Source organism: Mustela erminea, chromosome 16, assembly GCF_009829155.1.
Source record: "Mustela erminea isolate mMusErm1 chromosome 16, mMusErm1.Pri, whole genome shotgun sequence".
Classification (NCBI taxonomy): Eukaryota; Metazoa; Chordata; class Mammalia; order Carnivora; family Mustelidae; genus Mustela; species Mustela erminea.
Window position 1 is genome coordinate 23697421 of NC_045629.1, and position 27925 is coordinate 23725345.

The 27925-nt window shown below is 37.8% G+C and overlaps 1 protein-coding gene across 14 annotated transcripts in view; it reads right to left on the minus strand.

Annotated features, from left to right (window-relative positions):
* EYA1 (EYA transcriptional coactivator and phosphatase 1) overlaps positions 1–27925 on the minus strand; it is a 359116-nt gene that overhangs the window by 39697 nt on the left and 291494 nt on the right. For all 14 annotated transcript variants that reach the window (XM_032316550.1, XM_032316548.1, XM_032316544.1 and 11 more), the window contains one exon: positions 16475–16564. In XM_032316550.1, coding sequence (XP_032172441.1) covers positions 16475–16564 — 90 coding nt within the window. The remainder of the gene's footprint in view (positions 1–16474; positions 16565–27925) is intronic.

Consider the following 27925-nt stretch of genomic DNA (forward strand, 5'->3'; position numbering starts at 1 on the left):
AGCCGAAGGCAGTGGCTTAACCCACTGAGCCACCCAGGCGCCCTCCCTATTTATTTTCTAAACAGGACCCTACTTCTCTCTTGATGCAGGCCAAACACACAGATGGTACAGATCAGAATGAAACCCTTCTGATCATCAGACAGAACTGAGTTATGACAGAATTGAGGACCAAGCCAGAAGGGAAGTGATAAAGTTGCTGCCTCAGGTCACAGAAGTGTTAGAAAGCAGTTTTAGGAGAAGACATTTATTTTGTCCGATCATAATATATACTCATGTAGAAAATTCATGCAAACCTAAAAAAGCATATAAAAGAAAGAAGCTTTAATCCCATCCTTCAGAAGTAACATTAAATTCACCCTTCCTGCCCTCCTACTGACTTAACGGTCCAAAGTTCCTCACAGTCTTCAAAAGGCTTACACTGTCAGAGGGGGAGACATACCCAAAAAGCAGGTTGAACCAGACATGTGTTATAGCTACTGTCTCCTCCACTCAGCAATATGGACTTAAGATCTTTTTATATTAATCATTTGTGTTATCTTTTAAATTATTCTAATATTCCATGTTGTATATGTTTCATATTTCTTTCAACCAAACAATGGCTGGTCATTTCCAGTATTTTTTTTTGGACTAACAGTGTTTGTAGGGCAACAACTATCAGTTCTCCTTATAATTCTTTTTTTTTTTTTTTTTTAAGATTTTATTTATTTGTTTGACAGAGAGAGACAGAGAGACACAGTGAGAGAGGGAACACAAGCAGGGGGAGTGGGAGGGGGAGAGGCAGGCTTCCCGCTGAGCAGGGAGGCCCATGCAGGGCTCAATTCCAGGACCCTGGGATCATGGCCTGAGCCGGAGGCAGACACTTAAAGAATGAGCCACCCAGGCACCCCTCTCTTTATAATTCTATTTTAAGCATCTAAAATCCCATTTGGTGCATAGCACAGTCATTGTTTAATAAGTGTTTTAGTGGCCACTGTGATGGGTTTATGGCATTTATATATATCCTTAGGCAATATTATATTTTCCTCAACTGGTATCTTTTATCACTCAGAGCATTGTTGTTCACGATACACCTTCTGCTTAGACCACTCTTCTCCAAAGCCCACCCCATGTAGCTCTGCAGGTCCCTGTTAATCCTTTGATGGTAGTTGAGTGTCAACCTCACCTTTCTGCACACCCCCGCTCCATGCCCCTCCTACTCTGTCTTCCACAATGCTAAGCTCCTTGAGAATGGGACTACCTTCATCTTGTTTGCCATTATCACTAAAAATAGTTCCACAAAATCCACTGATTTCTTGCCTCAACTTAAATATTAAGTCTTCCAATATTCTCTTAGATTTAAGGAGAGCCCCTCTTGTCGGTCTCCGTAAGGCCTTCGGCCAATGAGGAGTAACTTCTGCTTACGACCATTTTAGTAGGTACGTGATCATAAGTAGAATGAAATATTCAGGGACACCTGGGTGGCTCAGTGGGTAAAGCCTCTGCCTTCAGCTCAGGTCATGATCTCAGGGTCCTGGGATAGAGCCCCGCATTGGGCTCTCTGCTCAGCAGGGAGCATGCTTCTTTTCCTCTCTCTCTGCTTGCCTCTCTACTTGTGACCTCTGTCTGTCAAATAAATAAATAAAGTCTTAAAAAAAAAAAAAGAAATAATCATTTTTGCCCTTTAGAATTCAAGTGATTTTTGTTACATTTTAAGACAAGTAAATGTTATAATTCCTACTTGAAAATGAGAAAATATTCATATTTCACCATAACTCTCTCTACAGGTTCTTATTATGTACTTGCAAAACACTATCTTTCAACTGTTAATTTTCCAAGCTACTGATTTCTTTTTGCTGGACTCATCTATCTGATCTCCCAAGTCCAGTAGGGTGGCGATATGTGTTTAAGATCAACAATTCCCACTAGCTGAAGAGATACCTTGGACATAAGAGCTCCCTTGAACTTTCTGACAGAATGCCAGAATGCCAATACCAGGAGATAAATCTTAGTCAATTATTTTTGAGGAGGCGAACAAATTTGCAAAATAATGAGGATGAAAACAGGATCCTCTCCCCTGCTCTGGACCCTCCACCTGTCCCACAAAGGAGTAGCACACAATTAAGAGCGAGAAGAATCCAGGATTTAGAAAGTGTTTCCTTAGAAATGCTGTTCACATAGAGGCTCTATTGTAACTGCACTGAAATGGGAGAAGTCTCCTGAGACTGCAACTTAGACACATTTTGGGGAAGTTGAAGTCACAAGGTTTTCTCCCGAACTGGTCAATCTAAAAGAAAAGAAAAATTCCTTTCTGTACTAAGCAAACTTCCTATGAAGGTAACTGAGTAAAATCTGACTTTACAAAATAGTGACTCGCTCCCAGACTGAAGATTAGCGAGCACCTGTCAAAATCAAGACTTTAAATGAAAAGCCTGTCATATGTGACACCAACAGGTCCGTTTCACAGGATTTTTAAGTAAACTGACAGCCAACCAGCCGGCTCTGGGAAAGGTGAAGTGGTACTTCTACTCAAGAGAGGATGGTACTCCTGTTTATTGACGGTGCTCCCCCCAGGGGGGCCTCACTGCTCCGTGTCCCTGTGCCACCTCTGAGGCTTGTTGGGTTGACTGTGTGAAGGTCACACATGAGTCAGAAGCAAAGGCGGAACTCCAGTCTCTCCATCCCTGAAGCATCCCCTCTTTCCTCAGACCCCCTTCCCCCACCCCCCTCCCCGCCTCTCCATCTTCAGAATAAAGAGACCGTGACCAAACCAGGAAGACCCTTTGTTTCAAGGGCAGCTTAACCATGACGGTGCTAGCGGGACCCCTCTTGCCTTACGGGAGTCATTCATTCCATTTTTCCAAATCAGGAATCTCCAACACATGCTTGGAGCCTGTGTTTCCAAATGAACATTTCACAGAGGGACCCCTGCTCTGAGATAACTTTTCTTTTTTATCCGGTACATTCCTTCCTGGGAAATCTTAACCACTTTCAAGAGTGATGACTTCCAGCTCAGTTCTCTTATCCAAGCCTCAGACCTGTACGTGGTACTGTGTGCGGATTCCATCTCTCTGTCCAACCCATGCTTCAAGTCCAACACCTCAAAACTGAATTTGCCACCTTTCTTCCCAAGCCAACTAACTGTCCTGTGGTTTTATACCTGATTACTGAAGCCAGAAAGTAACCTTTTTGCTTCCCTATCCCCTATGTTTAATACATTCCCCACTTTTTCCAAACTAGTTTCTGAGCTTTCACATCTGGCCCCGTACTCTGTTTCTGCAGGGAAACTGGTGATTTCTCATTTAGATTACCGACACCTTTGACCTCATGATGCAAAGCACATCCTTGGTCATGCTAAACATTCTTTAACGATCACAGTTCACCATTGGCATTCATGTCAGCAGAGTCTACAGAGCCTTTCATGACTGGGTTCCGGTCCCCCTCTCTACCCTCTGACCTCACAACCGCCGCTCGTGCTCTGTGCTTCATACCTACTCAGCTGGGTTGCTAAACGCCATGCCCTCTCATGTCAAAGATCCCTTCTTGGGAAACCGTTTCTCTGACACTCACAGCTTGCCACGCCCTCTCCCTCAACCTGAGTGACCCACCCTGCCTTTGGGACTCAAACGAATAATGTCCTTACGTGTCCCCATCCCTGATGAGAAAGAGATCATTCTGTGATATAACTGTGCTTTCGCTTTTCTCTCTTCACAGAGCATCCAGACTCCTTGAGGGCTGCAAATATATTTCATCTCTTCTCCTCTATGCCTCATAGACTGTCCAGAACAGAGGAAGCATGTGTGCACTTACAGCACATCAGCTCTTTCTCTGTAATACAGAGGCTGCAAAAGCAACATTTCTGTCTATTCAACAGCAGGGATTTAAAACCACACATCTGTCCACCTGCTGACTGCCTGCCTGTTTATCTATCTACCACTGCTCTCCCAACTTGCTCAGAGCAGATTTTAGATTGAGTAGCTACCATTCGGAAGACATGGCAAGAAGCAAAGCTTTCAAAGGCTACATCAGAGAAAAATGCCATTATTGGGCTCTGCTGTATGACCTCATGCTACTACCTCCTCTATGTTGCTGATGAGCAAGTGTCAGCTTGTAAGACACAGCTACCATGGTTTAGCGCAAGGAGAGCTATGGCAGGAAACTCCTGCTTCGACCCCAGCTTTCCCAAAGTGGCTCTGGGCAAAAATCACTTCACTTCAATTTCCCACACAGATAAGCCAGAGATGCTGAGATGGAGTTCACAGGGCTGAGGGAGCATCAAAGTAAAAGCTTTCTGATGGATGAGAGGAGTTTCCCTAAGTTCTGCTGCCCTCCAGTCTTCCCTACTCGACCAGGAGTGGATGAACAGGCTGAGCCCAACAGTGCAGCCCCACTGTTGTGAGGGGGTGACCCCAAGGAGGGGCTGCTCTGCGTGGCCAGGAGACTCCACACCCAGCAAGGCTCTGCTCCACACTGCGGGCTACCAGCAAGCTCCATGAGCCCTCCTTCAGAACACAGGGCAGGAATTGGACAAGGAACGGAAAACTTATCCACACAAGCGAAGACACACGTGTCTTCTTGACACGAAGCCAGCATCCTCATTTTCTATGAAGGAGCAGCACAGCATGATGGTAGCCAGATACAGTAGCTATTTAACTGCTAACAGTGAATCTCCTGTCATGGAACTGGGGGCGGTGTGTGTGTGTGTGTGTGTGTGTGTGTGTGCATGAGGAACGAGCCGGAGAAGTACCGTGTGATGTGCCTGGAAGGAGTTCCATTTGCAAATTAAACACTGGCAGATGTTGCTGTTGCTTCTGGTGGGATTACTCTTGGAGTTCTACATGGAAATTTTGGCAGCAACCCAGCTACGATCTCATTCCCTGACCCCTCGAGTCTTCTTCCTCTATAGCTCTACTGTCCAGGGTTCTTGACATGTAGAAGATACCCATAAGCAATAATAGCAGCTTAGACCCCATCAGCGCTTCCTGTGGGACAGTGCTGGTTCTATGCCCTTAGCAGTACAGAAGCACTGAATCTTCTCATGGACCCTATGAGCCATGTACTATCATTACCCGATTTTACAAACAGTTAATTGAGGCACAGAGGCATTCCTCCATGAATGAGTGAATTCACGAGTTCAACTGCTGGTTTCTTAGCGCTATAAGATAACAAACCACATAAATACTGGACTTTGAGTCAAGTTGGAATAGGTGAGTCATTGATTACAATTCAATCACTTGCTAATTATAAGAAATAGTAAATAAAGAAAAAAAAATAAAACTTGCTGGGCAATTCATGGTAGTATTATAGCACTCCTCAGAAATAAGTCTTTTTAATTATAGACATTACTTTTGTAACATTTTTAATGTAGAAAATCTTTAATCTTTCTTTTCACATAAATACCCTTTTTGTTAAAACTTAACCTGGAACCATACTGTATGTGATTTTATTTCACACTTCTTCCATGTATATTGTATTTTGGCATTAGAATTTTGAAAATAGGATTTTAAGAAAAGGCTATCAAAATGTAACATCTTAGACAATCTCAATTGTTTTTAAGGCTGTGATTAACCATTTACTTGTTAAAAGGTAACATGGGTTAAATTATAAAAGCAGGGATGCCGGGGCATCTGAGTGGCTCAGTTGGTGAGGTGTCTGACTCTTGACTGTGGCTCAGATCATGACCTCAGGGTCTCTCCCTCTCCCCGCTCACCACCCACCAACCCCATGCTTACATGAGTGCTCTCTCTCAAATAAATAGATACAAAAGCAGGAGTGCTCGTTATAGACTATCAATTTGAAAATTTTGGAAAACATTTAAGAAACAAGTAAGAGCCTTCTATGTACCAATTCCTGTGTTAGAAGCTTAGGATTCAGGGGGGCCAAGCCATTGTCTCTGCCCTTAAGGGCCTATCGAGTAGGGAACAGAGAACAGGAGACAGAAAATCGTAATAATAGAGTACTAAGGGTTGTTATAGTGACAACAGCCTCTTCTTACCACTGCCAAACTCCCAGCTGCCAAGCAGCATCTGGACCTGTCAACCCTCCCTTTCTTCTTACCTTGTGTTCCACATATCATCCAACTTCTCTTCTACCCAAGAAATTCACTCTTGCTGTTATTCTCTCTCCGTGCCACACCATGTATCTTTTCCTTTCTACTGAATCATTCCCACTGGCATCCAACATGCCTAAATATCTTACACTGAAAAACTACACAGTCTCCCTCGATCCTCCGATCCCCTGCACACACCACACACACCACCCCATCTCTTTGTATTCTATTCCTGTGGAAACTCTCAATCTTTCTTGTCTTTACTTTGTCAACCCTCATGCTCTCTTCAAACCACTCTAATTGGGTTTCTGTCTTCCTGCTTCATGGAAATGGTCTTATCAGACTCATTAACCAAGATTCTTGCCAAATCCAACAGTCACTTCTCTGTTCTCAACTTGCTCAATATTGGTGATTTCACACAGTGCATCATTCCCTTGTTCCTGAAATGCTACTCTCTAGACTTCTGTGGCACCCTATACTTTCCCACCTACTTCACTACCTATTCCTGAACACTCTCTCTTGAAAGTTCTTTCTTTCTTACTTCTGCTTATTAAAGTGTCTAATACTCAATCTTTGGCCCTCTTCTCAACTGATACTCTTTCCCATATAAGATACTTTTATGACTTCTAAAACTGTATCTCCAAATTTGCTTCTCTCCTTTGAGAGTCAATCCTATATACGTGTGTGTGTGTGTGTGTGTGTGTGTGTGTGTGTATAATCTCTCGACTTGGATGTTGAGTATGTATGCTCAATCCAGATACTTGAGTACAACTCCTTCCACACCCTCATCACCTCAAAACCACTCTTTCTCATCTCAGATAAACCACCCCCATCTAGTTGCTCAGGTCAAAACCAAGTGGTCATCCTCGACTCAGCTTTCTTTCTCCTCCCACCTTTGATCCCTTCCGTAAATTCTGCCAGTGCTTCCTCCAAGTTATACGGTACATCCTACAACTTCTAACCATGTCCAGGACTGCTACAATCTCAGCTCAAAGCTCCCTGGCTGGTTCAACAGTCTCCTAATTGGTTTCATTGGTTTCAGTTTTGCCTTATTCCTCAAATGATCATCAGACTGACCTTTTAAGACTATGAACACTGATCTATCATGGTCATGCTTAAAATTCTCCAATGGCTTCCTACTGAAATTAGAAGAACAATCCAACTTCTTCACTACAGTCTATGAGAACCTTCATGATCTGGACTTATGGTCTCCATAGTTTTGTCTCTTCTAAAATGTCCTATAGTTGGAATCAGATGGTATGTAGCCTTTTCAGATAATAATGCTGTACATTTTAACATTACGTTTACACTGCATTATAGAGCCTACTTTTTAAACTTGAAATGGACCATGAATATTTTCTCTGTATTTAATGTAGTCTTAAAACAATTTTCAATGCAGAAGTATTATCATTTATTTCATTATTAATCTATTTTTGTCCCCCATTCACTCTGTTGTAGCCACACAGATCTTGTTCATTTCTTGAAGGGGTGAACACACTTCCAATTTAGGGCCTTTACACTTGCCATTCCCTTTCCAGAATGTTTTCTGCAGTTGCACCTGCTTCCCTCCCAACCTCCTGGTTTCTTCACAAATATCCTCTCCTCAGGGATACCATTTCCTGAACATCTCAGCTAAAGATGCCCCCTTTAGCTGATCCACTCTTATCCAGTTACTCTTTTTCTTTATAGCACTTATTTCTACATTAAATGGTTTCATTTACATAGTTTTTAACTCCTTCTTCCCCTTCAGAGTGCAATTCCATGAGAATAACCTTGACTCAATCATCACTATATTCTCAGCATCTAGAACTGTGTCTGTCACTTAATGGTTGCTTGGTAAGTATGTATTAACTATTGAATAAAGGACAGAAGCAACAAGATATAAAGAGATCACAAAATGCTGTGGTCACTTCAATTTTGGAGCGTCAAAGAGAAATGGCATTTGTAATCCCATCATCTGGACTGGCGACTTTTAATATATTTACCTTTGGTTATCTTTCAATGTCATATACATTAAAATAGGATCATATAGTATGATTTATTTTGCAGACTCATTTTTCAGCTCGAAGTTATATTACGGTAGCTTTTAAAAATATTTTTTTCCTCCAGTATTTTTAATATGCCATAATTTTTAAGAAAAAATTAATAAACTTTTATTTCTTAGAGAAGTAGTAGATTCCCCCCAAAATGGACAGTGATTTTCCATATGCACCCTGGCTGCATGCATGCGTAACTTCCTATACTATGGACATCTTACATCAGGGTGTTACATCTGAAATCATCAATGAACCTACACTGACACATCATCACTGCCCATAGTCCATTGTTTACAGTAGAGCTTACTCTTGGTGGTGTACATTCTATGGGTTTTGACAAATGCATAATGTTGTATATCCACCACTGTAGCATCACACAGAATAGTTGCACTACCTAAAAAATCATCTGAGCTCCATCTACTGACCCTTCCTCCCTCCAACCCATGGCAACCAACTTTTTTCTTTTTATGGTCTCCATAGTTTTGTCTCTTCTAAAATGTCCTATAGTTGGAATCATATGGTATGTAGCCTTTTCAGATAATAATGCTGTACATTTTAACATTATGTTTACACTGCATTATAGAGCCTACTTTTTAAACTTGAAATGGACCATGAATATTTTCTCTGTATTTAATGTAGTCTTAAAACAATTTTCAATGCAGAAGTATTATCATTTATTTCATTATTAATCTATTTTTGGATATTGAAAACATTTCTGTATTTAAGAGGTAGAAAAAAACCATGATGGGGAGATACAGAGTGGGGTGAGTAGACTCCTAGAAAGCACCAGTCCTGCATTAGAATCTGTCACTCAGTAGCTGTATGAGCTTAGGCAAGTTTTGGTTTAATCCCCCAAGCTTCACTAAGCTCCTCCATCAAATGGAGATAATGCCGGTGTTTCTATTAGAGAAACCTCAGGGTATGAAGTGGAATAATGTATGCAAAGCATTAGGACAAGTGGTCATTGAATGCCTATCACTACTGTATCAGTTATCCGTCTACAGCTCTCCTTTCTTAGAATACAAGCTAAAAGTACAATTACCAACCCAAAAAAAAAAAAAAAAAAATCAGCACATTAGGCTACTGAATACATATTATCAAACTGCTTTTCTGAAAACTTGTACCAATTTATATCCTTATCAGTAATGTACACAAGTTTTTATCTTACTGTACCGCAGACCATTTTACTGATTTAAAATCTTTGCTGATATAATGGGCAACAGGCCGAACACTTACTATCTGGCATTTCTAATTACCAAAAGTGAACCTTAACATTTTTCCTTCTTGTGTGTGGACGATTTGAATGTTTTTCTCTTGTGAATGATCTGTTCAACGTTCTTTGCTCATTTCTTGTATTGAGCTATTTCTTTCTTAGTTCATCTTACTGAGTTGACTTATTAATTCATTATTTTATCAATTAGAAATTTTATCTTTTATTTAATGTTTTAAAAAATAGTATTTGTTTTCTACCCTGATTATAAAAGAAATAAGCATATTTTATAGAAAATAAGCATATTTTATAGCAAATAAAAATAATTAACCCCCAAGTCGCAGATAAAATCAATGTTAAAATTCCAGGCTATATCTTTCCATATATTTTTTGTTCTTCCATTTATTTTGCATTCAATATGTATTTACTGAGTGCCTTCTATTGGGTCAGATCCTCTGCTAGAAAAATAGCTGTTGAATATATTATACACAGGACATATAATTTTTTTAACAGAATTGACAGCAAACTGTATGTGTGGGTCTATTCCTTAAAACAGTACTTTTTAAAAATGAACATTTTTGGAAAAAAGTATATACAGCTTGAATGAATGGAATACTCATGTAACCAGTATCTGGGTCAAGAAACAAAACATTATCAGAATTTCATAATTCAGAAATGTTTATTATTGTAAACATTTGTCTTTATCTCTGATAAAAGTAAAAAGTCTAGATATAAAATGTGTGCAATTTTTTAGGCTCTTGAGGTTTATCATCAAACAGCTACCCAAAAATTTACTTCCTGTAAGCAATGTGAGATCTTTTTTTGATCTATCTATACTTTCTCTTTTATTCTTTTACATTTTAACTCTTTAATTGACTTATTTCTGCATATAAGTTGAATAACCGATTCCTTCACCATTTGTTGGCTTGGATTAATTTAAAACATACAGAAGTTTTCTAGAAGTTGGGGCTATGCCTGTGCGATCTTTTCTCCCCATAGTTAGTCCAATGCCACTGTGGGTCAACACAAATCTTCATATCATTGTAAAATTATAAAATATTTAATATTTGGTTGAGCTGGATGCTACTATTTTTTGTCAAAAACTTCTGGTTATTTTTTGCCTATTTATCCTTTCAAATGGACGTTAGGGACAATTTTACAAATTACTAGAACATGTTACAAAAAAGAAAAGGAAAGGAAGATACTTTTACTCAAATCTTCCTTTAGATCTCTCAGTAAGATGTCAAAGTTTTATTCATATATTTCTTACAAATACTTCTTGCATAGGTTACTCCTTATTTTTCCTTTTTTGATTTTTTGTTTTGGTATTACAGGGACTGCTGCTACTTTAAAATTACAATGAAAAGTTTTGCATGTCTGGCTATAGTAGAAGAAAGTTACAGATTTTTAAATTTAATTCTATAATCGTTCATTTTTTTGAAGTGCATTATAAATTCTAAGACTATTCCAGTAGGTTCCCTTCAGTTTTCTATGTATATCAAATTTTCTGCAAAGAACAATCACTTCCATCACTTTCATTTTAATAGTTATAGCTCACATCTTATTGTGCCTCAAATTCCTAAAATAATGTTGAATAATAGTGCTGAGAGAGGGCATTTTAATTTTTTTCCTTTTGTAATGACAACGTGCCTCTTTCATTGCTAAGTACAATGTTGGCTATCATGGTAGGGTTAGTATCTTTATTATGTTAAACAGTTACATATAGTTTGACTCCTAACTTTCTGATGAAATTCAGAATTAAAGAAGCCCTTGACTATATTTTTTTATTTCTCTTTCTTATTTTAGATAAAAGATGACAGAATTTTGTAAGAAATGATGAAACAGGAAGAATACTTCAAATGACTCATTAGTAATAATAATAAAATATGGACATTGCTTCTTTTCAGACACTAATTACATCATTAAATTCAGTATTCATTTATTATGTCTAATAATCATTCGTTACTTGAAAACTGTAGTTTGCCCTTTACACTGAGAGTTTTGTTGTTACTCTTGGCAACTAAGGAAATGGAGAAGGCCAAACAATTTACATTAAAGCAGAGGAAGGCCAAGTCAACTCTATTGTCTTCCATGGGGAAGAAAGTAGGAATTGCTATTCTGAGATTACAGGTTACGAATTCGATCTAGGGACGTCTGGGTGGCTCAGTTGGTTAAGCAGCTGCCTTCGGCTCAGGTCATGATCCCAGCATCCTGGGATCGAGTCCCACAGCGGGCTCCTTGCTAGGCGGGGAGCCTGCTTCTCCCTCTGCCTCTGCCTACCACTGTGCCTATGCTGAAGCTCTCCTCTCTAACAAATAAATAAATAAAATCTTTAAAAAAAAAAAAAGAATTCAGTTTAATTCATTTAATGGTCAAAAGGTAGAAGGAAATATTTGGGGTGTTATGAAAGATGCTACTAGGAGTTTAAAAAAGGTGATATTACTGGTTTGCTTAATTCATAAGGAGAAAATAAGTATACAAAAGCCTATGTACAGAGCTGAAAACAAGTGGCATATTTGTGTATGTGTATATGTGCCTGGGTTCATTTACGTTTGGAGTATAATATTGATGTGTGCACACATTTTCATATAGGTGCTCTTGGCTTGTGGAAGAGATTGGAAACAGAAAACAGCTCAAGCCCTTCTTGAAATGTCCTCTTCTGCTAGCAATCACGAAACCCTTTCTGTGGCAGCAGACAACCAGAGTTTTCAGCCTCCACCGGAAAAGCTGGACTCTGGGACTGAGTTTCTTCCTACGTATAGAGAATAAGGCACTTTCTAGGTGCCTTATTTTATCAACTCAAATCAACTTCTGAATTAGCTTAAATCTTTACATTTTTGGAAACGTAAGCATTAGATCACTACAGAATGCGTCGCTTGAAATTGAAGTTACCGAGCATTGGCAAGGCTGATAATTTGAAGATAGATTTTTCTTTACTAGCTAAAAATAAATTTACAAACAACATATATTAAAATAAATAACAGATGATAACTCAATGTTTGGAGTGACAAAATACTACTAGAATTTTAAAGACTGAATTAAACCAAGAGGCAAACTTGCTTCATAAAGAAATTCATAACAGGGGCATCTAAGCACCCGCTTTTGGTTTGAGTCATGATCTCAGGGTCTTGGGTTTGAGCCCCATGTGACGCTCCCTGCTCAGTGGGAGAGTCTGCTTCTCCCTCTCCCTCTGCCCCTACTCTTGCTCTCTCTCTCTCTCTTTCTAATAAATAAATAAATAAATAAATAATCTTAAATAAATAAATAAATAAATTATGAATTATAATAGATTATAAATTAAATAAAATCTTAAATAAAATAAAATCTTAAAATAAAATTTTAAGATAAAAAATCTTAAATAAGTAAAAAATAAAATCTTTGGGGGGAAAAAAGGAAGAAAGAAAAACGAAAAACCATTACAACTCCCTTCCTTTAAACCACGGCAACATTTAGAGAACTATCCAACTCCCTCTGATTCACCAAAAGCAGGCTAGCCTCTACCAACACCAGAACCTTCTATCCCAAGCTTTTTCTTAGTGGAAAAGGTGAAAACAAGGTGCTACCAACAGCAGGTGCTTAAAAATCAGGTCTGGGACAGGAATCTATACATTGAAGACCGAAGAAAGGATTGAAATATTTATGTAAATCCTAACACGAAGAAATCCTCTGGTCTGTCCCGACCGTCCCCACAACGCACGAGGAAAAGGAGAATGCTCCAACGTAGCTTCACACTTAACCAGGTGAATGTGATGTGTCCAACTCCTGCACAGGAAGACGGAAGGGTGGGGAGCATTCGTGCCACTTTCCAGTGATCCTTGCAGCTGGGGAGTGTGGACTGAGACCAGAGCCTCTTGAGGCCCACCACGCCAACACCACCAGTTAGCATGGCAACCCTCATGCCAGAGAAAAATACTACCTGACACCACACAGACAGAGAAAATTCCACATAAGCTTGCACCTTATTTTTACTTACTTCTTTCTATCTTGATATAATTTTTGCCTTAGCTGCGGACAAATCTAGCAGGAGAACTGACCAACAGCAAGTTAAACTGAAACATTATCATACACGAAAGGCCTTTCCTCACTCTGCAAGTTGCCTTTCAGTAAAAAATCCAACAAAAAGAATCCTTTCTCCATTCACTCGGAAAGAGTCATACTTTACTAAAGAAGCTGAGGGGGAGAAAAACCACCTCTAGTTCCATACTGTCATTCATAAAAAATAAGCTCCATATAAGCATCACCGTACTGCACGCGGAGACCTTTTGGTAAAATGATACGCAGGACGTTAGTCAGACTTAGAAATAGGAAAGGCAGAAGTACACTATGGGACTGAAGTTTAAACCCTTCTCTGGTGGGGGAAGATATTATTTCCTTTGATAATTATGTCTCCCTGTCACTCCTGTTCCTGAACATGTCAAATATTTTTAATGATACAAAAAACCCCCAAATTTCTCCTTTATATTACCCTCCAAGAGTCAGCACAACTAATTTAAATCGTGATTGCTTTTATTAAAAAATATTACTAAACGATAGGTGATAAAACTTTTAGAACCAAAAATAATTAACTTTGTTAAAAAAAATTACAGTGTTTCTAAATTATTTTAAAAAAGATATCCTAAATTTCTTAAATAATATCCTAATAACAATTTTAAGCATATAATACAAGACAATACAAGAGCTGTTCTGGAAAGCCTCTCACGTAGTGTGCTTCATTATTCAGACTCTCTTACAAGCCAGAACTGTGAATTAACCAAATTATACAGAGGGGTTGCTGGCAAAAAGTTAACATTTTAAAAGAAAATGAGGCCAAATGTCAACAATTGGAGTTCAGAAATCACACTTTAAGCTAACCAATAGATCATTAATCTCCTTGAAATTACTTGTATGAGATCTTAGAAAGCTAAAAACATGTAATTTAAATATATTAAAATATCCATGCCCCCCACCGCAGCACATTGCTTATTAGAGTGTGAAATCAAGCATTACCACACCATTTCTGCCTGATGAGATAATTTTGGTTTTCTTGGGAATCTAATGCCAATACATTTATTTTTCCCAGGAAATAATTTTGCTTTTTATTTTGAAAGAAATTAATATTTGCAATGACCAGTCCCAGGTTTGTTGAATCAGAAAAATATAAAATGAAAGACTGAAAGAAGCATAAGAACCAATTTATTTTTAAAATATAGTGCAACCCTAGAGCAAGTAAAGAATTTTCAAAGGCAAAGGCTAAATGGATATTTCATTTTGCTGATACCTTTATATTATTCTTGAGTAAAGTAACTTAAAATCAACTTTTATAAGGTTGTAAGCCTAAATAATGTTTCTACCATTGATTTTTGTATTTGGTTCATTCCCTTCTCTATTTTACATAAAGAAGAGTCCTTATACCAAGAACAGAATCAGATATTTTAATGACTTCATAGAACTCCAGACTTCTTCCTTTACTTTTTGTTTTATGGAAAAACTATATCCCCTACATCCCTAAGCTAGAACTTTCAATATGTATTTTTCATGTATTTGTCTGAGCACTATTTCCAGACACTCTCCGTATATAGTTCACTGTGAATAATGTCCTTAAATAAATAAAAATCCAAATATATTGTATCAAAACCAAGTTTGGAAGTTTTTCGGTCTATATTATACCGAATTATTACTTTGCCCAACCTCTCACTTTTCACCACATAGTTTTGGCACTGCATGGATGGAGCTTTGATATTTTTAAGAAGGTAGAATTTAAAAGCAATAGCAAATTACTGCTAATTTCTTCTTGATGGGTGCTATTAACACCTATTAACATCAATAAGAGTAACAAGGTTATACCCAATACAAAATAGCAGCTTGGTCTGAATCATTAGAAACAAATGGAAACTTGGGGAAGGAATTTTAACATACTAGTAAAATATGGAATTTTTTTGTGTGTTGTTATGAAGCGAATCACAGCCATAAATCAGAAACAGCTTTTGAAAATAAGAATGATTATTAAGCTCTCCTAAAGGCAACTCTGAACTTGTCACTCACTTGGGATATTTCTACCTTAAAAAACAGTAATGCCTTACATGTAATTTCCTTAAGAAAAGCAAACACTTTAAAATGAAAAAAAAAAAAAAATTTGTATTTTACCCTAAGTGTAAAAAGAAATATTTCACTAAGGAATAAGAAATGGGGAAAAAATGAAGCACATTTAAATAATTTTATTGCACTGGAAGTTGCCAATTCGTCTATGAGTAGTTTCATTGCAGATGAAAAGAAATCAAAATACAGGACAGATGTTGAACAAACCGCATTTAAGTTCTGTCACACACTGGCATTTTTCAAATGATTTTGGCTCATCTATTAAATAAGGTGTGTTTTGCTTGATTTTGAAAAGGGAAACATCAGGAAATATTTAAAGGCCAATTGCCGCCAATTAACTTTGATCAGTAAAAGTTCTATTTGAATCTTTCAGATTCTTCTCCTGTCTGAAATAACATACATTTATAAAATCTACTCAAACAACAACTTGATGATTAATGCCTGTTGGCAGGCTACCACAAACTTACTTAACAGCAGGATTTAAATAAACAACTGTCTCTATTAAGAAGAGAGTGAAGCGTAGTGATAATAGGGATAGAAGAAACAATATTCGTTATTCTTAAGAATGCTGCTAATTGAGATCATCATATTTGATGGTGCCCATGACACAATTAATTAACCATCTTACAAAAGTTTCCCCCCCAAAACTGTAACGGGCAAATAAAATCATCAGCAGTTTGACCTAAGAAATCCCAGCAAGTCCAAGAGCAGAAACCTGGCTGAAACAACATACAACTGGGCCAGCCAGAAAGACAAGCAGCTGACCCAACAGGATGAAAGTCTGATTCGGACAGCGGATGCCACCATCACAGCTTTAAAGGATTCGGAAGGAAACCCATCTCAACAGTAATTATGAAGCTGAGGAATCGGTAGCTTCTGATATCAACACGGTTTAATATTTAAAATTCTTGACATCAAATTTGAATCCTTACCAAGGGTCATGAGGAATCTAACCTTGAAAGGCAACAGTCAAAATAAAGAAGGCAAACATATTACCATATAATCAATAATTAATCTCATTATTCTAGTTATAGATTCATAAAACAGTATCTCATTGATATTGCAAGGTCACTTATCAATTTTCAGACATGCACCATGAAGTGTGAATATAAAATAATCAGAACTTACTTCTAAGTCATTGAAAAACAGATGTGTGTCTGCCAAGTTGAAAATCATTTCTTCCATTCGCAGTCCAAGGGAAACTGATGTAGGTGGATCCTAAAAGAAGAATTTTTCAGGTCAAGTATATCCTTCAGGTTCATAGACTACACTGTCACAGTAAGAGGGAATCAGTGCCAAGAAGGGCTGAGAGTAAGAGAGTCATCAGGAGATTGGAGCTCCAGCTGCTCTTGGTCTATGTGATCCAAACTTCAGTATGCAAACTTCAGTGACTTATTTAACAAGTGACCCAAATGTTGTTGATACTTTGCATAATGAAGAAATAATCTGCTGCTTAAACTATTACAAAGATATAACACCTAGAGTTATGTAGACATACAAAGTAGAGGAAATTTAGTTTCATGCGCCTGTTTCAGGAGCAAGAAATTCAGTGACTAGAGAAGACATTGTTTACGTTATGCCACAATCCATTAAGATTATCTAAAAGCATTGCCACAAATACCAGAAAACAGATACAATATAGATTAATTTCAGAGGGGTAATAAATACTATTTCTATTTCAGATGATAATTATCATTATTTCTTATTTATTCAGACCATCTGCCAATTTTGAGTACACTCAAAGGAAGTGATGGCCACTTCTGACCACCTGGCACCATGCCCAGCCTGGGGAGCTGATCCTGACGTTCATGTGACACTATCCCATTATCAAACAGTCAGTCCCATACACAAAGGGGAAAACCAGCATTCTGAAATGGCTTCCATCCAAAACTTCAAGCCTTGGACACTAGTGATGAGCAGTCTGTCTCATCTACCCCATATCCTGATGACATTTACTGGCACTGAGATAAACTCAGGGGCTATGGAAATATTTGCAGTTTTTATGGTGTTACTGTATTGGTAATATATCAAATCCAGGAAACATCATGGTTCTTGGTGCAGACCCTGCATAATTAGTGAGGAAGGAAAAAATGTCCGTAAAGTACACAAAGATGTAATGTGAGTTTCTGAAGGTTTTACCAGCATCCTAACAACAATATTGGCTTTTACAAGTATGACATTTTAAATATTTCCAAACAATGTTTTCTGAATCTTATTATTTCAGCAGACCTTTGGAATAAGTATAGAATCCACCTGTATCATCGTTGAACTAGGGAAGTTGTAACTGGATAAATTATGCCTTCACATGTCACCTACTTGTTGGAGTACTGTCTTGTGTATCTACACTGTCCTACATAAACCTTGTATGCTTTGTGTATTGTCTTCTGAGCACGCTGTCTTCATTCCAAAACTCAAGACTGGTCTGTGTCCTGCCCCCTACTCCCCACGTATTTATAATCTATCAAGCCCTTGAGTCTTGATCTAAAGTACCATCTCCTCATGGACTTTGGGAAAGAGCAGGACGTGCTAGAAGAAGAGCCCTGGACCCAGGCTCCAGGCTTGACCTTTCCTCTCTCACTTTGGTGTTCTTACTTCCTTCATCCTTAGTTTGCTCATCTAATAAGTCAGATGGCTAACTGACAAGCACTTTGTTCTCATGTGCAATTAAAACAAAATTTCTCATCTCTTAATTGGGCGCAACCATACCTGTTCCTACACCTTCAAGAGTGCAGGGGCCTGGGATGGAGGGATGGGGGCGGAGACTCACTGGCTATCAGAGCCAATCAGCTGGCCAGGGAGGAGGAGTCAACACGGCCCCTGCACCGCCTGCATTGCCAGCAGGGCTCACACCCTGCCAGCAAGTCAATGGTCTATCTTTCAGGAGTCCCAAAGGAGGGACAGCTGAGCGTTTGGGGAAGTAGAGCAGGATGACATTGCTAGTCTCAATTCCTGTCTTGTCTAGGCCTTCTCTTCCCACTGACTGACAGTGAGGAAGAGACAGGGAACGCAGTGTCGCCAAAAGTCAGGGGTTAGATTGGCAAAGGGGCAAAGAAAAACACCCCAGGGTTTATAACAGGGCAAAGAGGGAAGAAAGACAAACTGAGTGTTCAAGAGCTGGGTAGGGAAGACAAATAACATTGTCCTCAGATTTCCTGTTTGATGAGTTTAAATTATTGCTGTTTGGGGCTCCTGGGTGGCTCAGTGGGTTAAGCCTAGGCCTTCCGCTCAGGTCATGATCTCGGGGTCCTGGGATGGAGCCCCTCATCGGACTCTGTGCTCAGCAGGGAGCCTGTTTTCCCTTCTCTCTCTGCCTGCCTGCCTCTCTGCCTACTTGTGATCTCTCTCTCTCGCCCTCAAATAAATAAATAAAATCTTTAAAAAAATAAATTATCCCTGTTTAATACCACCTTAAAATCCATGCAATTTTGTAGGTTGCAGAAGAATTAAAAATAGTTCACAAGTAAAGAAAAACTTTCACTGAATCTCAGTTTTATAGGAAATTGCTCACTCACTCAGATTCCAAATCAGTAAAGTGTGCTTGGAAAAAGCAATTGCTCAAATACACCCTAGAGCAGAACTAACCAGCAGAAGTTCAAACAGCTGTTTCTAAAACAAAACACCTGACTAAGGTGTTTACTCCCTCTAGCTCAGGCCAATAAAAATACACTGACTTGTCTCATAACCATGTCAATGAATCTTTTTATGTGGCCAGGTGGAAGAGACTCACCACATTTATTTAATTGCCAATTCTGGAATTTATGTGCCATGGTATTGTTACTTTTGAAAAAGTATGATTTCTCCTTGGTAAGGTTGCTTACTTATACCACCATCAAAAGAATTACTCCATTGTTTGTTAATATATAGCATACTTTAACTTTACTTCATAAATTATAGTAATGACTTGCTAGTTGGAATACTAATAAATTTTAAAGGCTTGTTCAGACTTGTGGTCAAATACAACACAGATGTTGGCCTTATTTACCTTTTCATGTTTTTCTCCTTTGTTATGAGCTGTCCTTCCTTCACATTTTTTATACCTGCCGCTCCTCTGTATTATTATGAACCATTTACTACACCAAAAAAACAGTTTGACAGTGAACTGGAACTAGAGATTTTTAGAATAGGAAGGGGTTCTAGTTGAGAATACAGTTTCTCAAACATTTTAAAAACCACAATCCATGGTCAAAAATACAATTTCCATGATGGTCTAGTATTCTCTCTCTCCTTTCTTCCTCTCCCTCTGTCTCTCCCACAAAAAGAGCCGAAATGAAGATCTGTCAAAATAAGACTTTACCCACTTTGCGGAGTGTACTCTGATACAGATTTTCCATTTCGTGGCCCCCTAATGTATCAGGACCCACAGTTTGAAAAGAAGAGCTCTGGAGTATACCCCCTTGTGATTTTAGAGACGGGGAACTGGAGTTGTAGCAGTGATCTGATCTGCTCCTGGTACAGGGCTGACTGGCTGGCAGAGTGCACGGGGCGCCTCGCCCACAGTCGTTTACCTAAGAGGAAACTAGCAGAAGAACAAACAGATAACCGTGTTCACAAGTTTGCTTACACTGGAGTGCTCATATTGAGGTGAAATTTATTTTATAAAAATCTTTTAATACCTTCAGATTTTTTGACTATATCTGATACAAGTCAAATGTGACAAAAGCCAACAGTGAACAGTTAATAAATTAGTCATAGCTTGATGGCTTATTTTGGCATATTTAAAGGAAGAAAAAACCCACATTTTTTAGACCAAAACTGAGACATTAAAATCACCACGTCTTTGGCTTAATCTTACTTTTCTTGTGCTTTGCAATAACAAATTCCAGAGCAGCAGTTATAAAATGGATGCTTTTATAAAACCATTTTTTTTGTTATATCACTTTTGAAAAATTATTTAGAACTTTGCCTCTGCCTCAAAGAAACATGTCATTTAAGTAAACCCTGGGGCCAAATGTTTCCTTTTTTTTTTTTTCCTCCAGAACTCGACCCTCCGGGGCTCTCGTCACTGTTGTTCAATATTTTCTTGACATTTCTCCTTCCTGGTGCCAATAACATCATCACTATTTTTTGAAGTTATCTTTCTAGAATCTGAGTACTCATCATCAATCCCTTAAATGATATGGGCCCCTGGGACTGTTTTATCCATTCCTCACTGTTGGGGTCTGCCTTACAGACCACAATACACTCATGGCTTCAACAATCACCCTACTCCCTTCTACTAAATCTTTGATCTCAACTCAAATCAGTTACCTGTGGGTCATTTCTAGCTGGATGTCCCATATAGCATCTGCAACTCAGTGTGCTGCACGTTGGATTCATCATAGTTTCTCTGGAAACCTACTGTTTTCCTTCGTTAGGAGAATGGCAACCTACCAGCCCCAAACCTTGGCATGCTTTTAAAGAGCCTCTCTTTACCCCACATCAAATCAACCATGACATCTTGCCATTTGGATCCGGAATTTGTGCCTTTCTTGTACTCCCTACTCTCCAACACTCCCCCTCCCCACATCCCAGCCCGGTGCCTCCTCTGTGGATATCTGCAATAGTCTCTTTTCCTGGGCTCTATGCCCAGGCTCTAACAATGTCGCTCTCCCATCAATTTTAGAAAACATCCAAACACTTCAATAAGTACTAAAGGCCCATAAATGTCAGACTCTTACTCACCTCCCTAACATGTGACCAATTTATAGTTTTTCAAACTATTTATCTTGAAATATTTTCTTCAAAAGTTGACTAAGCAGAGGCCTTATATGAAAGAGGAGGGTCTTTCAGATGTCCATTGACAAATGAATGGATAAAGAAAATGTGGTGTACACACACACACACACACACACACACACACACACACACAGTGGAATATTACTCAGTCATCAAAAAGAATGAAATCTTACCATTTGCAATGACATGGATGGAACTAAAAGGCATTATGCTAATTGAAATAAGTCAGTCAGAGAAAGACAAATGTAATATGATTTCATTCATATGTGGAGTTTAAGAAACAAAACATATGATCATAGGGGAAGGGAAGGGAAAATAAAATAAGAGCAAAACAGAGAAGGAGGTAACCTAAGAGACTCTTAACTATAGGAACAAACTGAGGGTTGTTGGAGGGGAAGGTGGTGGGGGACCAGGTAACTGGGTGATGGGCATTTATATAGGGCACTTGAAGTAATGAGCACTGGCTATTATTTGCAACTGATGAACCACTAAATTCTATCCTTAAAAGTAGTAATGTACTATATGTTAATTAAATTGAATTAAAATTTAAAAACAAAAAAAAGAGAAGGAGCTCTGATAGACATTCCTACCAAAGCCCTTAAAAAAATTAAGGCAAAAAATCAGTTTCCATTGTTCACCCACATTAGTATGATGAGGTCATCACCCCTTCATCAGTTAAGAGTCTCATCCCTGACTTTTCTCAGCCTGGCTGTACTCGGTACCATAGCTGCGTGTGCTCTTGTCTAAAAAGGGCAGGGCCATATCCTTACATTCTCTATATCTTTGGGATCTAGCACAATATGCCTGGCATAGAGATTTCCCAAAGTTTGGGGGAATAATAAATGAATGAAAAGCAATATATAGAGTATTTCAAATAATTACAATGGCAAAAATTAAATTTGTTCTTTAGTTAATTGTTAGCATTCAATATTGGTAAAGAAAATTCCTAGATACCTAGCTTAGGAAAAGAAAAACAAAAACCCAGACATCTGAGTCCTAAAATGATTCTATCTAAATAATACAGAATTAAACATATTAGGAATGCCTGATTAATTTGTAGTACCTGATGAAAGTGCAGCCCATTCTTAGAACAGCTGCTCATAACTTATCTGCTTCATGTGGTAGATAAGATTAGCATAAGATCAGCAGGCAATTATTTATTTTTTAAATTCAGTATTGGTATGCATCACATCATTCTACAAAATATATTCTTACGTGCTCTGCAATTCAGTTCCCTAGTAAAAATTGAGTAATACAGTGATGAGGCTCAAAAAGAGAAAATACAGTGAGATACTTTATCTTTTTTCCTAGTTTACCAAGAAATAGTGTCAATTTACTATAGCTCTTATGCCCAGGACATCCTATGAGCGGAGACCTTCTTCTCAAGCTGTTCTTACCAAAGCAAAACAAACAGCATCCAACATCCCATATACACACAGAGAACTGAAATTTAACTCTGCTCCTAAATTATTTTGATAGGATATTAAATTGCAAATGTCTGCTTAAAGTCATGAAAATAAAGTGAAGGAATGAGGTTACCCCTGGCTATTGCATGTTAGGTCAAAGATGATTATGTCTACTGAACAGAAAGCAGCATTTAGCTGAAAAATTAAATAACAGTGAAATCTGCTGAGGACAGACCCAGGCCTAAAACGACTGTTTTGCCTTCATCCTTTATCAAGTGATCTTTAATTATCTCACTGCCTCAAGATCTTTTTCTCCTGTTTCTGGGACACAGAATGCCCACAGAAACTCAAGTTGTTGTCATCCTAAGCTAAAATCACCAGCAGCATCCCTGGTCCATTGTCATTTTTTTCTGTTTCTTGATTTTTTTTTTTTTCAGCTTGATCGCTGTGAGTTATACTAGATGTTCATCTCATGAAAATGCTTGAAAGGGAAAAAAAGAAATTCTAGGCAAAATTAGTACGCAGAAAGGCTGAAATGCCATTAAATTCAGCCTCTAGAGAGATTTGTGTCTGTTAGTCTTGAATTCACATGTTGAAAATCTATGATCTGTTTTGAATAAAGGAAAAGAATGTCTGTAAATACACGTGGGTATTGGGATTTCAGAAGACTGTGATATGGCCTCTTGTCACCCTGTTTTCAAAGATGAGCTATGGCATTTGATAAATTATCAGGGCCATTAAATATGCAATCTTTGCAATTTAGAAATTTGATGTTACTGAGATTCAACCAGATGAAGACACTGTTGCTCCTGCAAGGCTGTTCCATTTGCTTCTACGTGTCAGTCAAGGAGTTCTCTTAGGATGGCTGGTATTGAAATTGCCTTGTCCACAGTACTTACGATGTAGTCACCCAGCTCATCTCCTGACTGAACGAGGTCTAATACTAATTAGGTCTAACACAAGGCATTCTCAGGGCAACTCTTTGATGACATGACACAGAAATTACAGGAGTTTCTTCTAAAAATAATTGTGTTCATAACCTGTGGGCAAAAAACTCTTGCACGAAAGTGCAGAAGAGCATCAGAAATGCACAGTCTCATAATGGTCATACCACAAGCTTTGCAGTCACAGAGTTTAGACTGGGATTCTGAACTTTGTCATTGACTAGCTGTGTGGTGGTCAAGGTATGTTACTTCACCTCTGAGCCTTAGGTCCTTCCTCAATAAAATGGGAATAAAACCGGTGTGTGTTAAAGGTTAAATTTGGTAATTTAAAATTCTGAACATAGTGCCTGGCAAGCAGGAAGCTGCTGTCGGTGTTACTATTCCTGGTAGTGGTGGTGTTATTTCTACCATTCTTATCACTACTATTCCAATAGCTGTAGGTCAATCCAGACATGGGACTCCATATTCCACTACAAAAAGATCATTAACATTCTAAATCAAATTGGATGTGAAGTTCAGGCTATTTAATGATAAGGGTAACCATAAATTCCCCATGCCAATATTTTTAAGATGACCATGTTTTTAAGAGCATAGTACTCAGTGAAGCTGATTTGCATAGAAGCTAAACTTTTAACACCCAGTGTTTTAATTCCCAGGAGTGTCTGCATTTTATTCTCACAAAAATAGCAACCAAGCTGTTTGGTACAAAGCTGGTTCTTACCACTAGAAGCGATGACCCAACCCTAGGAAACCAGCAATATGTTTCATATACTGAAGATTGAGAAGTTGAGTAGGAAGTAGTGTCATTCAGATAGGGTCAAGGCACCACACCAATTAAGTTGAAAATTACAGGTGTTCTTTAAAAAAAAACAAAAACAAAAACAACACATGTCGCTTTCATAGCCAAGCAGTGTGATCCTGAGTTAGTCACAAATACCTCTTAGCCTATGCCATTAATCATTAAAAGGTCAGACTTTGTGAATAGGCAGGTAAGCATAGTCCAAATCCATCGTTTACAGCCAGTTAGTGAATGACTTGGGAGAACATGTCTTGGCAAAATCTTGACCCTGCCCCAGTTTAAAAAAACCAAGTGGCTATGGTGATGTATGGCAATAATCAGTAATTACTGAGGTGTGTTACAAATTTAGTACCTTCAATGTATATAGTCCCTGACAATGTTCAGTGCTCACAAAATGCTGCTGTACTCCAGCATTTCAGGAATACCATAGAGAGTTTTTGCTTGTGGTAGGGTCAAAGGATAAATTGTGGAAGCACTTTAAGAATATCAACATGACATATCATTATTAGCTACCATAGTAAGAAAGAAAAGTAAGGTCTTCTAATATCAGTTCTTCCACAAATAGTAACTCTGATTGAATCAATCATATGACTGACTACTGGGAAAAGAAAAGATGTGGGCATTCTTTCCCTAATGTAAATAGTTAATTACTTCCAAGTCAAGATAACATTGTATACACATTATACATAAACCTCTGTTAAATATTATTCTTACACTACAATTAGCAAGGAAACCACCTGCAGAGAAAACGCCTTAGGCTAAACTCAAGCCTTCTGCAGGACAATAGGATTTATCTTTAAAATTAGCTGCCAAAAGTCAAGCCCATCTACAGATTAATCACGTTAGTTCACTGGCTTGAAACTATGTTTGATAAACTAAAATTCACCATGCTACTGAAAAGATAATAAAGAAATGTGGCACCGGCCAGATTACTCAACATGAGCCACTGAGATTATCTCTCCGTTCACTAGAAGTGACTAGGAAGATTTAATCAAGCATCTTCAGTAATACTGGAGAGCTATTCAAGAAGAGATATTTGAGAAAACCTCAAAATTAAGTAAGTGGTTTAGATTCATCTCCAAACTTGGCCTCACCAAAAATAGTTAAAATCTAGGTATTTGCAACAAGAACTGTTAATCATTTTGTTTCTGACAGTGGATCTGCATTTACTAGCTGAATTAATGAACTTATATTTTAACCCCCACCCCCAAAACTCTTGAGTTTCTTCCTTCCTAATCACCTATCTTTGAGCCAAGAAGAAAAGATATACAGGATAAGTAAGAACATCCTATAATGGATTGCTAAAGGGGACTGTCTAACCAGAATGCTGAAGTTTTAAAAATGACAGCAACCAGACATTATACACCTCTTACTAGAAAGATATACCCTTCTATGAAGTCTTCACCTTCCTACCCCCTGCAAAATAAATAAATAAATAAATAAAAGGATCTAGCTTCTATATTTGTAGGAAGTACAGGGGACAAGAAATATGTGACAAAGGGACACAATGGGGATGTAATAAATAAAATCTAGACTCCCAGGAAGTGTATAGGACCAAGGTCTGGTTACTTCAACAAAAATGCACAAGATAAGGGGAAAAAAAGAAAAAAAAGATTGAGTGAGGCTCCACAGATTAAAAGACACTTGAGAGACATATAGTAAATTGTTACAAATTATAAAACCACTAGAGAAAAGACTTTACAAACTAGTAAGAGAAGACAGAAGAAAACCATCTCGGTACAGTAAAGACCATATATGAAAGCCTACAGTTAACAGCATAGTCAATGGTGAAAGCCTGAATGCTTTTCCTCTATGATCAAGAAAAAGATAAGAATGCCCCACTTTTGCACTTCTGCTTCATGGAATACTGGAAATCCTAGCCAATGCAGTTAGGTAAAAGAAAAATAAAGAAAAACCATTCCAATGGGAAAGGAAGAAGTAAAATTATCTGTTTACAAAGGACACAATCTTATATGTAGAAAACTCTAAAGATTCCACACACATACACAAAAATCTGTTTCATTTCTATATACTTCTATATATTAACAATGTACAATCCAGAAAAGAAATGAAGAAAATAATTCAATTTACAATAGCACCGAAGGAATAAAACTTAGAAATAAACATAACCAAGTAGGCAAAAAGCTTGTACACTAAAAACTACCAAAATGTTGCTGAAATCAAAGAAGGCACAAATAAGTGGAAAGACATTCAATGGGAAGACCTAATATAAAGATGTTAAAAGTACTCGAAGTGGTTTGTAGATTTCATTCAACGTCCATCAAATTCTCGACGGAATTTTTTTTGCAAAAATAGAAAAATCCATTATAAAATTCATATGGAGTCTCAAGGGACTCTGAATAGCCAAAACAATCTTGAAAAAGAACAAGGTTGGGTCTCATACTTTCTGGCTTCAAAACTTGTTACAGACCACAGTAATCAAAACAGTGTGGTACTGACATAAAGAAAGAGATACAGACCAATGGAATATAACAGGGTCCAGAAATAAACTCTTATGCTATGGTCAAATGATTTTCACCGGGGGTACCAAGACCATTCAATGAGAAAATGATAGTCTTTTCAACAAAACTGGGTACTGGGGAAATGGGATATCCAAATGCAAAAAGAACAAAGATGGATTATTTCCTTATGCCATATACAAAAATTAACTCAAAGTGGACCAAAGACCTCAATTTAAGAGTGAAAGTATAATACTCTTGTAGGAAAAGCTTCATGACACTGGGTTTGACAGTAACTTCTTAGATATTACACCAAAAGCAGAAGGAATAACAGAAAAAAAAAAAAAACAGATAAATGAGACTATATCTGAAAACTTCTGTGGGTGAAAGAACCCAGTTAGCAGAGTAAAAAGGCAACCTATGGGATGGGAGAAAGTATTTATAACTCATGTATCTGGTAAGAGGTTAATATTCAGGATATATAAAGAACTCCTGCAACTCAACAACAACAAAATTTTGATTTAAAAAATGGGCAAAAGACCTCAACAGGTATTTCTTCAAAGAAGACATATGAATAATCAATAAGCAAATGAGAAGATGCTCAATATCACTAATAATTAGGGAAACATGAATCAAAATCACAGTAAGATACCACTTCACACTCATTAGGATGGCTACTATCAAAACAGGGGGGAAGAGAAAAAAATAACAGAAAATAACAAGTGTTGATGAGAAAATGGAGAAAATGGAATATATTTACATTGTTTGTGAGAATATAAGATGGTACAGCAACTATGTAAAATAGTATGGTAGTTTCTCAAAATACTAGGCATAGAATTATTATGTGATCTAGCAATTCTACTTCTGCGGTCAGAAGTAGAACTGCAGGGTCTTAAAGATATTTGCATTTTAAAACCTTTAATTGAAGTATAGTTGACATATTAGTTTCAGGTGAAAAAAAAAACAATACAAAAAAAAGTAAAAGCTATTTGTACACTCATACACACCTTATTCACAATGGCTAAAATGTACGAGCAACTCAAGAAGTGCCAGTGATGGATGGATAACCAAAATGGGATATATCTCTATAACGGCATATTTTATTCAGCCTTAAAAAGGAAGGGAATTTTGACACTTGCACACAACACGAATGAACCTTGAAGACATTACGCTAAGTGAAATAAGTCATTCAGAAAAAGATGAATTCTATATGGTTTTACATGTATGAGGTATTTAAAGTAGTTAAAATCATAGAG